This window comes from Geotrypetes seraphini, chromosome 12 (assembly GCF_902459505.1).
Source record: "Geotrypetes seraphini chromosome 12, aGeoSer1.1, whole genome shotgun sequence".
Classification (NCBI taxonomy): Eukaryota; Metazoa; Chordata; class Amphibia; order Gymnophiona; family Dermophiidae; genus Geotrypetes; species Geotrypetes seraphini.
The window spans coordinates 90,528,614-90,543,574 of record NC_047095.1 but is presented as its reverse complement, the minus strand read 5'-3'; the positions used below and the strand labels follow the sequence as shown (position 1 = coordinate 90,543,574).

General features: G+C 41.6%; 1 protein-coding gene across 2 annotated transcripts in view; it reads left to right on the top strand.

Annotated features, from left to right (window-relative positions):
* Positions 1 to 12,603, top strand: part of SERPINC1 (serpin family C member 1) — a 148,284-nt gene extending 135,681 nt beyond the window's left edge. Inside the window, exons 6-8 of one of the 2 annotated variants that reach the window (XR_004536543.1) lie at positions 8,737 to 8,801; positions 11,277 to 12,390; positions 12,592 to 12,603. Coding sequence is in view for 1 of the 2 variants with exons in the window: in XM_033915271.1 (XP_033771162.1) it covers positions 8,737 to 8,801; positions 11,277 to 11,453 (242 nt within the window). In the remaining variant the exon portion in view is untranslated. Of the gene's footprint in view, positions 1 to 8,736; positions 8,802 to 11,276; positions 12,562 to 12,591 lie in introns of those variants that run through there. The other variant, XM_033915271.1, reaches the window with a different exon arrangement.
* The last annotated feature ends 2,358 nt before the right edge of the window (positions 12,604 to 14,961 follow it).

Sequence of the window (14,961 nt, the reverse complement as noted above, 5' to 3'; positions counted from 1 at the left end):
ACATTGCCTTTGAATCTACCACCCCTCAACCTCAAATTATGTCCTCTGGTTTTACCATTTTCCTTTCTCTGAAAAAGATTTTGTTCTACGTTAATACCCTTCAAGTATTTGAACGTCTGAATCATATCTCCCCTGTCTCTCCTTTCCTCTAGGGTATACATATTCAGGGCTTCCAGTCTCTCCTCATACGTCTTCTGGCGCAAGCCTCCTATCATTTTCGTCGCCCTCCTCTGGACCGCCTCAAGTCTTCTTATGTCCTTCGCCAGATACGGTCTCCAAAATTGAACACAATACTCCAAGTGGGGCCTTACCAATGACCTGTACAGGGGCATCAACACCTTCTACTGACTACGCCTCTCTTTATACAGCCCAGCAGCCACTGCCTTGTCACACTGTTTTTTCATCTTTAGATCTTCGGACACTATCACCCCAAGGTCCCTCTCCCTGTCCGTGCATATCAGCTTCTCTCCTCCCAGCATATACAGTTCCTTCCGATTATTAATCCCCAAATGCATTACTCTGCATTTCTTTGCATTGACTTTTAGTTGCCAGGCATTAGACCATTCCTCTAACTTTTGCAGATCCTTTTTCATATTTTCCACTCCCTCTTCGGTGTCTACTCTGTTACAAATCTTGGTATCATCTGCAAAAAGGCACACTTTTCCTTCTAACCCTTCAGCAATGTCACTCACAAACATATTGAACAGGATTGGCCCCAGCACCGAAACCTGAGGGACTCCACTAGTCACCTTTCCTTCCTTCGAGCGACTTCCATTAACCACCACCCTCTGGCGTCTATCCGACAGCCAGTTTCTGACCCAGTTCACCACTTTGGGTCCTAACTTCAGCCCTTCAAGTTTGTTCAACAGCCTCCTATGAGGAACTGTATCAAAGGCTTTGCTGAAATCCAAGTAAATTACATCTAGCATATGTCCTCAATCCAGCTCTCTGGTCACCCAATCAAAAAATTCAATCAGGTTCGTTTGGCACAGTTTACCTTTATTCAATCAGGTTCGTTTGGCACGATTTACTCAAAAAGACCTTAGTGGCAGGGGAGAAAGACAGAAGACCACAAATCCAGGAAGACCTATGACAACTGAACAGGAAGATTCAAAAGAGCAAACTGGATGGATGGATGGCATGGTTAACTAAGTGGACAGCATGTATTCTGCCAATCTGCACAAGTTTATGAAAAATGTGTTATGCCGCCAAATCAAAACTTCTTAGCGGTTTTCAAAACATTAAAAGGGAATTGAAAACTCTGCAACGCTTTATATTTTGTTGGATTTGCATCTATTGTCCACATTTGCTGGGTGCAGGACCTTACTTCTCAGGGCAGACTGCTAAGATGTTTTGCAGCATTGCAATGGACTTATGAAGCAAATCAGTAGTTGCTTTAATCATGTGTTACATTTCAAGAACACTGCAGCAACCACAACTGGACACCAGGGAGCACTGTTGCCTTTAGCAGTCACTATACATTAGCTGCTTACTATTTATTTTTAGTTTTAATGCTTAGATATTTTAAGCATCCTGTTTCCGTTCTGTTTCTTCCTACATGATCAAGCATGCAAGTGCAGAGCCTTTCAGAGAGCACTAAGCCAAGGAGATCAGATCATCGCATCGGTGGAGAAAAAGCACTGTTCCCCCACACCTCATTTGCCTCTCCTCATCTTATATAAACCCTTCCGGTACTCACTGCTTCTTGCCTGCCTTCACAGCATCACTGGTCTCCACCATTATAGATAGTTACTTCTGTTTCTCCTCCTCCACTCATCATCCGCTTCTTATGACATCATGTAAATATTTGAATATTTTACTGTATTAGCTATATTACCTGCTCAAGTGTAGAATCTTTTCTGTTTGAATGATAAGTATTCCCATAGTTCCATGACAGTTTAAAATCAGTTTCAGCAACCATTTTAATATCATATAAAGCCAGTAATAAAAATATTAAAGTAATTCTGTAATTCTCAAATTTTTCCAGATCAATGTAAATAAAGAGTAGTAAAAATGAAATATCTTTTCCATCAATATAATAATCTTTAGTTCATAGGTGTTTCCTGAGATTATATAAATTCCTTAAGCAAACCAGGGGGAGGGGCCAAGATGGCGGCATCGACCAGACGCTGAGATCGTGCTCTCTCTGCTTTGGGAGAATTACTCGCAAGGAAAAATGCCCCATAAAAGGAAAGGGAGCATTAAGACGCCAGCTTCCTCGACACCAATACTCCTACCCCGTCAGCAGATGATTGAGCAATTGATACCTGGTATCTGCATCCAGCGGGGCGAAGTAATTCCGGCAGTGGGAGAGAGTAGAGAAGGCTCCAGCCCACACGGAAATGAGATCTCACTCTCGCCCCCCTTCACCGAACCACCTCCCTGTCCGGCTGACTCTTCTGCTTTGGCAGTAGGAACAGAAAGTGCTGCCGAAGTTGCACACGGAGTTCTTAGAGGGGAAGCGCCCAGAGCAGATGAGCTTCTGCCGATGGCGACCAGCGTTGGGGAGCTTATTCCCTCCGGGGAGGTGACACTAACAGCGATTTGGGGACTGTTACAGAAAATGGACTCTGAGGCAACAAAGACTTCTACAAAGGTACAAATGTTGGCTAGTAAGATGGACGAATTAACCAAGGCACTGGAACAGTCAAATACTGAAGCTAAAAATATTTTCACGGAAGTAAAATCAGAAGTGAAATCCCTTGTGGACTTTAAAAATGCTGCAATTAAAGATTCAGCTACTTTACACCGTAAACTTGATAATATAGAAAACTTTAATAGAAGGCTGAATGTTAGGATTTTAAATTTCCCCAAAGTACCTGGGATATTAGCCTATGATATGTTTAAGAAATATTTAGTAGAAATTTTAAAGTATTCCACGGACAATATTCCTCCTTTAAACAAAGTCTATTATTTACCTTCTTCACCAAAAAACCGGGAAGCAATGGGGGTTGGAGAACAGACTCCACAATTGGACTTAAATAATATTTCAGCCATATTAGAGGAATCTATTACAGATATGACTCAAAGAATGACACTTCTGGCTTCATTTATTTTCCAACAGGACATTGACTCTTTTATGAAACTTTACTTTCGTGTTTCTAGAGAATTGTTCTACGGTAAAAAGATATGGGTGTTCCTGGATGTAACTAAGGCTACCCAGGAAAAGAGGAAACTTTTCTTAGCAATGCGACAAGATACCAGGGCTTTGGGTGCGTCCTTTTTGCTCGCATATCCCTGTAAATGCATTGTGAAATATGCTCAAGTTAAGTATGTCTTCTTTCAACCAGAGCAGTTAAGATCTTTTTTGGAACTGAAGAAAATCGCTGCTGGTGTTTAGGTGATTAATGGAATTTAGAATGCAGAGTGTTATGTTAGGCCTTTCATGGTACTTTTGATTCTTTGTTATGATTGATTAGCTTCTCAATTACTTGCTTAACCCCCCCTTCATAGCTTTTTGTGGTCTAAGAAAGCATATCCGTATTTCTTTTTTTCTTTTATTATTGTAAAATGTGATTTTGAACATTTGAACAATTATTCCTGCTGTATTTTCCTAAGCAAGATGTATTTTCTTGTAAAGATATAAAACTAATAAATAATAAATATAAAAAAAAAATAAGTTTATCTGAATCTTAAGAACATATAAGAACATAAGAAATGGCTTCGCCGGATCAGACCCTAGGTCCATCCAGTCCGGCGACCCGCACCCGCGGAGGCCAAGCCAGGTGTTCCCTGTTGAGAAACCTTGTTTACTCGTATCCCTCAATGTGATTTGCGAGAAGGTGTGCATCCAACTTGCCCTTGAATCCCGGAATGGTGGTCTCCATCATGACCTCCTCCGGAAGTGCGTTCCAAGCGTCCACCACTCATTGTGCGAAGCAGAATTTCCTGATATTTGTCCTGGGCCTGGTACCCCTCAGCTTCAATCCATGACCTCTTGTCCGAGTCACATTGGACAATGTGAATAACGATGTTTCTTGCTCTATTTTGTCGAATACTTTTAACTGATGAAACTTTTCTTTGTATGTGACTCTCATTAGAGTTGGGTATTATAATCTATACTTAGCTCCGATGTCTTTCAGAGGTTGTCTGAGTTGTAAAAATTTCTTTCTGATTTGGACAGTCTCTTTAGCAAAATCTGGGAGAAAGAGCAGCTTAGAATCTTTGTATGTCAGATTTTTTGTTTCTTTTGCAGCTTTTAAAATATCCAATACTTGTTGGAATCTTAATAATCTCAATATTACAAGTCTTGGTTTTTCTTGATTTTGAGTTTTTTTCATTCCAATCCTATGTGCTCTCTCAATTTCTATTGGATTTTTTAATTTAATTGGAAGAATTTTTGGTAATACATCTTCTAAAAAGGAAATCATTGTTTTCCCCTCAGCTCCTTCCTTTAATCCAATTATTCTTAAATTCTATCTTCTAGATCTGTCTTCAAAATCTATCATTTTTTTATTAATTTCCTTTAATATGTTATGATCTTCTTTGTAGTTTTGTTGTATATGTTCAATTTTTTCCATTCTGTTTTCTATCTTGTCCATTCTGTTATTTAATATATCAAACTTGCTCTTCATAAGATTCATCTCTTTCTTCATTTCAATTAAATTGAAATTAATGTTCCTTAATTCTTCCATTACTTCTATTATATCTAAGGCATCCATAGGCAAAGGAATCCTGCTGGGAGTCTTTGAATCTTCTTTTAATCTTTTAGTCTTTACTGCAGATTTAGTAGGAGTTTCTTGTAACTTCTGTTTTGTTGATGTCATTTCCAAGGATTTCAAATTGAAATATGATTTAAATTCTAATAAAAAATGCTTTAAATTCTAATAAATGATGCTCAGAGGAGGGAGCTCAACTGCTAGCCATCCATCCACCAAGCCTCCAAGTTCGGGAATCCCAATCTTGGATTCTTAAGATGCAGGAATTAATGTCTGATTTCAAACTATTCAGAGAAGGATCGACTTTCAACAAAATAAAAATATCATCTGCATAATTATAAATTGTTTCGATTGGAAATAGTTTCAAAGACTGCAAAGTAGTCATATAAATGTTAAAAAAAATAGGGGACAATGGAGAGCCCTGCGGTACCCCACAGAGGTCCAGATAGGTGAAAACTTGCCCTCATTATGGACTCGATATGATCTTAACATTAAAAATCATTTAAACCAGTCTAATACTTTTCTGTTAAGACCAATATTAGCTTTTTTTTTCTTTTATTAAAACCCAGATTAATAGCTCTTGGAGCTACTTTTTATTTGAAGTTTCCATGCAAATGCCTTGTGCAATTGAAGGGAAAAGATTATATTTTCTGGGATCCAATTCAACTGGAAAGTTTCCTGAATGTAAATGAACCAAATAAGATTTAGTAACTGTTATATTTGAGGAGTTAAATTATTAAGTTCACCTGAAAGTTGGTGGAGTTTCCCCCTGTTGTTAGAGGGAACTCCTGATTATTATGTTTATTATGATTATTTGTTATATAAAGGGAGTTAGCCCTTTCTTAATGTGGGCTAGATGGGAATTTTGTTGATTAAATAATTATTTTTATTTTCTTAAATGGTCATTGACTGTAAAATCCCACTCTTGACTGTCATGTAATATGAACAGTTGTAAAAACTATAAATTTAAAAAAAGACCAATATTAGCTAACAATTGAATCAAAATATTATGGTTAGCGACATCAAAAGCCGCTGATAAGTCAAATTATAGCATGCAAAATTGCATATCGACCCTGAGATAGAAGACCCTGAATTTTCGCTACCAAAGAAATCAGTAGTGTTTCTGTACTATAATTTGTACAAAACACATGCTGAAAAGGGAGCAGAATTGAGAATTTATCCAAATATTCCGAAAGCTGTTTAGAGACAATAGATTCAATTAATTTAGTCACTATTGGTATGTTTGCTATGGGACGATAACTTGCAGGGACAGTCGGATCTAAGTCTGTATTTTTCAATAATGGAAAAAGTACGATATGTCCCATAATGACTGAAAAATGAGTATTGAAAAGTAAATGATTTATTTGAACTGTAAACCATGAAATAGCATGAGAGAGACTATTACAAAAGATCAAGTAATATAGACGGGAAAAGGATCAAGTAATTAAAACTCCCAAGATCTTTAGTTGTAATTCAAACTTAAATAGGAAACTATCAACTTGCAAGAGGGAATCATTCCAAATTGGATCAACTTGACCGATCATCAGGAATTTTATGAATCTTTATTCAATTTTAGATGATCTCATATCTACTTCTCAAGTTGACGTAAGCAATTCACAATTCAATTTGAAGTCTCATTAGGCTTTTTGCATACTGGAATTAGAATGGTTATGTCATCTGCATACATAACACTATAACCAACCATTGCAAGCATACAGTATATCCCAAAGAGCTAGTTAAAATATTAAGGTCAAGGACAGAGGGGGACCTTGAGGATCATCACATAGCAGGTGGAAGAAAAGGATTTTTTAAAATTTCACCATTTAAGACCTTTGGCATAGAAAACCTTCAAACCAATATAATACTTTACCTCCTATCTCAATGGAACTTAGTCTAGGTAACATAAGATGATGGTCAACCAGATCAAGCGCACACGAGAGATTGAACTATAATAAAACAGCTTTCTGATCCTTCCCCAACAAAGCTCGACTCTCGGCCAGTATAGCTCCAATCACTGATTCAGTGCTGTAAAATCTATGAAATCCTGATTGTGAAGCATGTAAAATATTAAACTAAACTAAACTAAACCTTAAGTTTGTATACCGCATCTTCTCCACGATCGTAGAGCTCGGCACGGTTTACAGGACTAAGATAGAATGGATCTCCAAAGGATGATTGTGGATTAAGAGTAAAGGAGGAATAATAGAGGGTTTAGGTACCAGAGAGGGGGGAGGTGTTACATTTTTGAGAAAAGCCAAGTTTTCAGATGTTTTCGAAAGAGTTGGAGGGAGCTCGAATTTCGGAGAGGGGATGTAAGGTTGTTCCAGAGCTCGGTGATTCTAAAGGGGAGGGATGTCCCTAGTTTTCCAGCATGGGATATACCTTTTATAGACGGGAAGGATAGTTTTAATTTTTGGGAGAATCTGGTGGAATTGGGATTAGAGGAATTCCAAGATAGTGGAATAACGGGAGGAAGAATGCCGCAAAGGATCTTGAAAGTTAGGCAGGCACATTTGAAGTGGACCCTGGAGATTATTGGAAGCCAGTGAAGCTTGGACAGAAGTGGTGAGACGTGATCAAATTTACTTTTTGCGAAAATAAGCTTAGCCGCAGCATTCTGAATCTGTTGGAGTCTGAGGAGGCTTTTCTTAGTTAGGCTTAAGTAGATAGAGTTGCAATAGTCTAATCTGGAAAGGATGATGGATTGTACAAGGACGGCAAAGTGTTTTTGATGGAAACAGGATCTCACTTTCCTCAGCATATGAAGGCTAAAGAAGCATTTTTTTACCAGGTAGTGGAGGTGGTCATTGAAGGATAGTGAGGAGTCCACGATGATGTCCAGAACTTTGCTTGAGAACTCAAGCTGTAGTGTGGGGCCGGAGGACAGTGGAATGGAGGTGGGTAAATGGTCTAATATTGGACCGAGCCAAAGTAGTTTTGTTTTGGACTCGTTTAATTTCATTTGAACAGTGAGGGCCCAGTTTTGGAGGTTCGATATACATGAGGATATATTCTCGGAGAGGTTAGTGAGGTTCGAGACCGGTCTCGAACCTCACTAACCTCTGCTCTTTCAGTCACTGGTATCTTATTAGGATGGGGAAGGGGAGAAAATTGTGCAAGGATGGAATACCAGATCCTCAAAATCTCCTTTTTTTAAAAATGTACTTTCTTTTAGCAGCTCTGATCTTGAGAGAAGCACTGTTTCCATTGCTCACAAAAATTACAAATATTATTTCCCCAGGCCCTAGAGTGGCAAGAGACCACTGGCAGTATTGGGACAAGCTCTGTCACAAACTCTTAACTTTTTTCTTGCTCCTCTCTTTGCTCTTGTTAAAGCTCTGCAACCATCCCTCAAGTTTCAACTCAGCTCCTTTGAGTTGGATAATTGTTCCTTGGCCACTGCAGCAAGATTCTGCAGGCTTAGTATGAGTGTATGGTCCTGTGCCCTGGCCTGCTAGAACATGTTCTCCCCCTTAGCATGTAATCTTTCTGAGCAGGTGACAAAGATGTGGACTCTGTAGGTAGAAGGTGGTGCTGTAAAAGGGGATGGGGAACCAGTCCTAGAGCAGGGGAATGATCCAAGCTTGTTCTCAATAGAGAGTCACAAATGGAAGATGAGTTATATCTATAAACATTAGAAAGTCTTACATGTAGAGGAGAGTGAGAAGTGGGAATCTCTAAAGGGATGGGTGAGCCAAACCTCCATCGAACAGCAGCTGGCTAGAGAAAAGTACATCGGAGCTTACTGAGGACAGGAGGGAAGTAGAAGGCTGGGTTGGGTCAAGGGAAAATGAGCAGATCAGGTGTAAAAAGATGTAGGGAGTGAAGCAGGAAGCGAGTTATCAAACTCCCTATCCCCAAACATAAAACATCAAATTTTACCTATGCAGGAGAAGAGGGGTGGGGGGGGGGGGGAAGAAATTAGTTAAATCTTTCTAAATAAGTAACATACTGAGAAGTCACCAAGCCCTCCATAAGTTTGGTAAACTGTGGGATAGACGCAGTTGGTCTATACCCTTTAATAGTTTTAATCTCAATAAGTCACATTTATAGGAAACTCTGGTTTTCTAATTTTCAGGTATAGTTGAAGGTGGCAGTGGAGTTCTCTATGTCTCTGATGTATACCATAAGACACAAATGACGGTAAGCTACTTCCCACTAACTACGGACGAAGATTTCCGGCACTGAAATCACCATCCATAGCCATTTGACAAATGATTGCTAAACTGTAGCAACTGACAGTCTAATGTAGCAGAAAGTCTGATATTGCAAATAACTATGTGAAATAGCATTTGTAAAGAATTCCATAGATAGAATATTCTATTAAGGTCCTGTGCCCTCAGTGTTCCATTTTGTCACTTTTTTTGTTCAACATCTTTTTAGCCTCTTCATACGAGTTAGTGAACTTGAAATAACAGCTTGCAGACAATATTCAGATTTGTATTCTGTTAGGGCAGAATTGAATGGAGGAAATTCAGCTGCTCTCTAGAAAGCTGGACTCTGTGATGGGCTGGCTTGTAGACAGAAAGTAGTGGGTCATTCCATGTTAAGTGGTCCAGAGCTCACCCACTCAACCATCTCAGAAATTGATGAGATTTTTTCAGGAGAGCATAACCAAAGTTTTTGGACATGATCTCAGCTGGGTCCAAAGTTAGGGGCCCCTTTATTTGGGCCTCTTTTAAGTATCCACAGAAGATGTTGAAATTGGACCAGTTGACATGGAATTGCCCTAGTGCAGGGGAAGGCCATTCCAGTCCTCGAGAGCCGGAGCCAGGTCAGGTTTTCAGGATATCCACAATGAATATGTATGAGACGGATTTGCATGCACTGCCTCCATGAGATGCAAATCTACCTCATGCATATTTATTGTGGATATCCTGAAAACCTGACCTGGCTCCGGCTCTCGAGGACTGGAATTGCTTACCCCTGCCCTAATGCAAAATAAAGTCAAACTAAAGATCCGTGGATAAGTAGGAGTGATTTAGAAGGTAACTTTGAGTAGAAAATCAGACTACTAATGGTGCAGTTGCAGAGTAGTCTGGTTCTTGTTTGATTGAGGAATGTTGTTTGCAGTTCATTTTTCAAAACTGACTCAATCAGACTTCCTTTATTTGAGAATGATTTGTCAGCTTAGACCAGGGGTGGGCAACTCTGGTCCTCGAGGGCCAGAATCCAGTCAGGTTTTCATGATTTCCCCAATGAATATGCATGAGATCTATTTGAATGCACTGCTTTCAATGCATATTCATTGTGGAAATCACAAAAATCCGACTGGAATACGGCTCTCGAGGACCGGAGTTGCCTACCCCTGAGTTAAAGGTTTAACATCTTGAGGTCAATATTCATTAGGACTGCCACAGCATGAATGATTGACCTTAGCATCCTATCTTTGCACCAGATTTTCAGTTGCCCTATCAGTGTAAGGGCCCCTTTTACAAAGTCATGGTAGTGATGCTGCCACAGTAAATGTACCAAAGCCCATAGAAATTAGAGCATTTACCGTGACAGCATCGCTACCACAGCTTTGTAAAAGACCCTAAGTTAGGACAGAAAATGTATATGCACTTCTGTATTAATGGATATGGACAAGTGGATAGTGACTATCTGCTTATCTCCTTGGATAACACCTCTAAGCCTTCTTACTTTTAAACAGAGGGCAGTTCTATAACTGGGTGCGAAAATTAAGTGTGTAGATTCAGTGCGCTGTTCAAATTCTATAACAGTGTCGGGGACAAAGATTTCATTATGAATACTACCATAGTTCGACATCTGCATGTAGGCACGCCCACTACGCCATGCCAATAGCAGGCATAAATGCGTGTAAATAAATTCATCTCTTTAGTGCATATTTTTCACTATTCTTTAAGTTACACATGTAAATGTTGGTCTCACCAAGCTCCCGCCCATGTTCCTTTCCTGTGAACAGGCCACTTCATTTATAGCAGGCTTATCCAGCTTTATGGCCTGTGGGCCAGAATCCAGCCCACCAAGCATTTTTTATTCTGGCCCTCAGAAGCTTGGCAAATTCTAGTGGTGCTTACAGCAGGATTCCTGCTTTCCCACTGCAACTTAGTGGTTGTAAGCATGAGCCAAGCAGTGCTAGAAGTTTGGGTTGATCTCACTGCGAGACCAACCCAAACTTCTGGCACTAAGTAGCTTAAGCTCGCAGAAAGTCAAGTCGTGATGGGAAAGCAGGAATCCTGCTGTTTGTTCTGCAGCTGAAACCAGCTGAGGGAAATAAACTGGGTAAAGACTGGGGAGGGGGGGGAGGGGAGGTTACATGAGTGAGAACGGGGCTGGGTGAAAGCTGGAGAGAAGACAATGCACAGTCACATTCTGCCACTATTTGACAAAACATATGGCAAATGTCTCCATGTCCACGGTCCTCCATGTGTCACAAAATATAAAAGGTTGAACAAGCCTGATTTATAGAATAGCCTTGATATGTATAAGTGCAAGTATAAGCATGCAAATGGTGCTGAAATTTAGGCACTGAGTTATAGAATGAGAGGATAATATTGGGCCAAATTCTGAGATATTCAGGCAAAGGTTTGCTTTCAGTGCGGGAATTTTCTCTCCAAGCGTGCTATTACAGAATCTGTTTCCTTTGGTTGGCAGGTGAATGAGGAAGGCAGTGAGGCTTCAGGTTCTACAGCAGTTGTGATCAGCGGGCGCTCTTTTCCTGTACACCGGAAGGTCTTCAAGGCTAACCGTCCATTCTTATTCTGTATTCGGGAAGTAACCAGTAACACCATTGTCTTTATGGGTAGAGTATCTGATCCCTGTTCGGAGTGAGCTAGTCCTCAAGCCATGTCCTTTTTTGCTCCCTGTAGTCTTACTCTACAAACATATTTAGCCCCTCATGAAATAGCAAACTCTCAACTGCTGTTTCTTCTATACAGAGAGCACAAATATAGCTGCAGCTGATTTTTCACTGGCATATATTTTTCCCGTGCCATTCTGTGCACAGTGTTGGCGCACAGCTACCATTATCAGATGACTCGATTCTGCCACCTACCTGCCTTGCTCCACCCCAAAGGCTGATCCAGTCCTGATTTTATCCAAAGTGTGCATACGTCATCAGAGAAATCAGAACCACATCTCCTTGTACAAAATTGAACAAAAGCAGGATTGGAGCAACCTGTTGGAGATCAATGGACTCGGCCGGAAGCCTCAAACCTAAGGCTACCAGATTTTCCCGAAGGAAACTCCAGACCCATGGCCACGCCCACAAGCCCGCCCCGTCCTGTGTCATGCCCCCCAGCCCCGCCCCCAGATGGCATCCACACATGCACGGATGCGATGCGATGGTGTCACGCGTTTGCGCACCTGCGTGTGATAGCACTGCGTTGCGTCTGCGCACGTGCGGATGCCCCCTCCTGACTTGATTTTTACAGGAAGCTTTTCAAAACCCAGACAAAGTGCCAGGTTTTGCAAAGCCATCCAAATCCCCGGACGTCTGGTAACCCTACTCAAACATGCATGGCTCCAGCCAGCCAACAAATTAAGCAGTCTTGATAAATTCTGCTCAACACCTGCCCTTTCATCTGGAAGCAACTTGCAATGAAGCATTAGAAAGGAGATGGAAATAGGTGCTCTCTGGGAATAATAATACAGGGTGGACCATGGAAAAGTAGCCTGCCTCTAATACCAGTGCCACGCTCTTGGGGAGGAGGCGCAGCCCCTTGCTCTGGCAATGTGGTGTTGCCCCATGCACAGTGTTTCACCATCTGTGGGTAAGTGAATAAAAACAATCCACTTGCTTGTTCATCTCGTCATACTATCGCCGGAGGCGGGCTACTTTTCTCTGGCCCACCCTGTAGTTTAAATGATCCTGTGATTTTCTTTGTGCCAAATCTTCCATTATTGTTAACCATTTTCTTAATAAATGAAATTCCTAAAATCTTTGCCCTGTTATGTTTGTCCTGACTAGGTTGTAACTTGTAATCACCATGTGGCCAGCAATTGTATACATCTAGAAGTACTCGTGATTAGTGCAGCTGCCTGAGATCTCGGGGAAACTGGGTTCAATTTCCACTGCAGCAACCGGTGAATCCGGGCAAGTCACTTAACCCTCCATTGCCCCAGGTACATACAGTTTAAGATCTTATTGCTGACCTACAAGTGTGTTCATTCTACTGCCCCTCAATATCTCTCCTCGCTTCTCTCTCCGTTCCTCTGATAAGCCACTCTTAGCATTACTCTTCTCCTCCACTGCCAATTCCAGACTTCGTTCCTTTCATCTAGCTGCTCCGTATGCCTGGAATAAATTACTCAAGTTTATCCATCAAGCCCCTTCCCTTGTTTAAAAGCAGACTGGAAACCCACCTTTTTGATATAGCCTTCAATCCTTAACCCTACTCCTCTGCCTTCCAATCCAGCTAGCTGATTAACCATTCCCCTTAACTGTATCCATGACATCTTGTTTGTCTTTCTTGCCTGTTTAGATTGTAAGCTCTTTCAAGCAGGGACTGTTTTTCTTCTTCTTTGTGACTCTGTGCAGTGCTGCGCGTGTCTGTTAGCGCTATAGAAATAATTAGTATATATGCAAATAGTATATATGCAAGTAGTATATATGCAAATTGTTTTGATTGTAACTACAGAAATGTGGTATATCAAGTCCCATTCCCTTTCCCTACATAGTAGTAGTATAATTCTAAGGCAGGAAGATTTGAACTGTTTCATGACACCCATCCCATTGCATAAGCAAAGTAGGTTATACATATTTATTTATTTTTAGTATTTATATACCACTTATAGTCTAAATGGTTTACATTCAGGTACTCAAGCATTTTTCCTTATCTGTCCTGGTGGGCTCACACTCTTATCTAATGTACCTGGGGCAATGGGGGATTAAGTGACTTGCCCAGGGTCACAAGGAGCAGCATGAGATTTGAACCCATAACATCAGGGTGCTGAGGCTGTAGCTCTAACCACTGTGCCCCATATATTTATGATCCATCATAAGAAAAGCAAATCTGTCCTTTTACTAGGCTGCAGTAGAGGTTTCTAACGTGGCCTGGAGCACTAAATAGGAACTCTGAGTGTCAGAACGTTTAGTGCTCTGGGCCACGGTAGAAACCTCTACTGTGGCTTAGTAAATGAGGCAAGACAGGGGCTAATAAAACAAGTGGGAAAAGCATGCAGAGCCGGTGCTACCTGTTTTGCTGCTCAAAGCAACCAATTACTGTTCTGCTCTCCACCAACCTCCCCCAATCCTCATGGAATCTAATGGAGCCCTTTACATGCGTCTCTTAGATATCATAAGCAGTGGCGTACCAAGGGGGGCACCGGGGGGGGGCAGTCCGCCTCGGGTGCATGCCCCAAGGGGGTGCATAACTGACCACCCACTGGGGAATAGGCTGCCACCGGGGAATAGGCTGCCGCTGCCACCGGGGAATAGGCTGCCACTGCCGCCATCGGGAACAAGTAGGCGCTGAGTTCTCCCTCCTTGCTTTTCTTCCTCGTGGGGCCGAACAACTCTCGCCACCCGACGTCAATTCTAACATCGGAGAGGACGTTCTGGGCCAGCCAGGCAGCGATTGGCTGGCCCAGAATGTCCTCTCCAACATTAGAATTGACATCGGGCGGTGAGAGTTGGTCTGCCCCGCGGGAAAAAAAGCAGGTAGGGAGAACTCGGTGCCGACCTGTTCCTGATGGTGGCAGTAGCAGCCTTTCCCCAGCGGCAGTGGCAGCAGCATGTTTCCCAATGGCGGTGGCAAGGGGGAGGGCAGGGAGAAAGAAAGAAAGGGGGCAGGGTGAAAGAAAGAATGAAAGAAAAAAATGGGGCACAGAGAGAGAGAAAGACAGACAGAGAGAGAGAAAGAAAGGGGACATGGAGAGAGAAAGAAAGAAGGGGGCAGGGTGAAAGAAAGAAATGAGGCATTGAGAGAGAGAAAGAAAGACAGACATACAGAAAGAAAGGGGCATGGAGAGAGAAAAAAAGAAGGGGGCAGGATGAAACAAAGAAAAAGTTGAGGTGGGAATGAGGTCTGGAGGAGAGGAAGCATACAGGAGGCTGAAAGAAGGGAAGAAATATTGGATGCACAGTCAGAAGAATAAAGTGCAACCAGAGACTGATGAAATTACCAAATAAAGGTAGGAAAAATGATTTTATTTTCAATTTAGTGATCAAAATGTGTCCATTTTGAGAATTTATATATGTTGTCTATATTTTGCACTATGGCCCCCTTTTACTAAACCGCAATAGCGTTTTTTAGCGCAGGGAGCCTATGAGCGTCGAGAGCAGCATGGGGCATTCAGCGCAGCTCCCTGCGCTAAAAACCACTATCGCGGTTTAGTA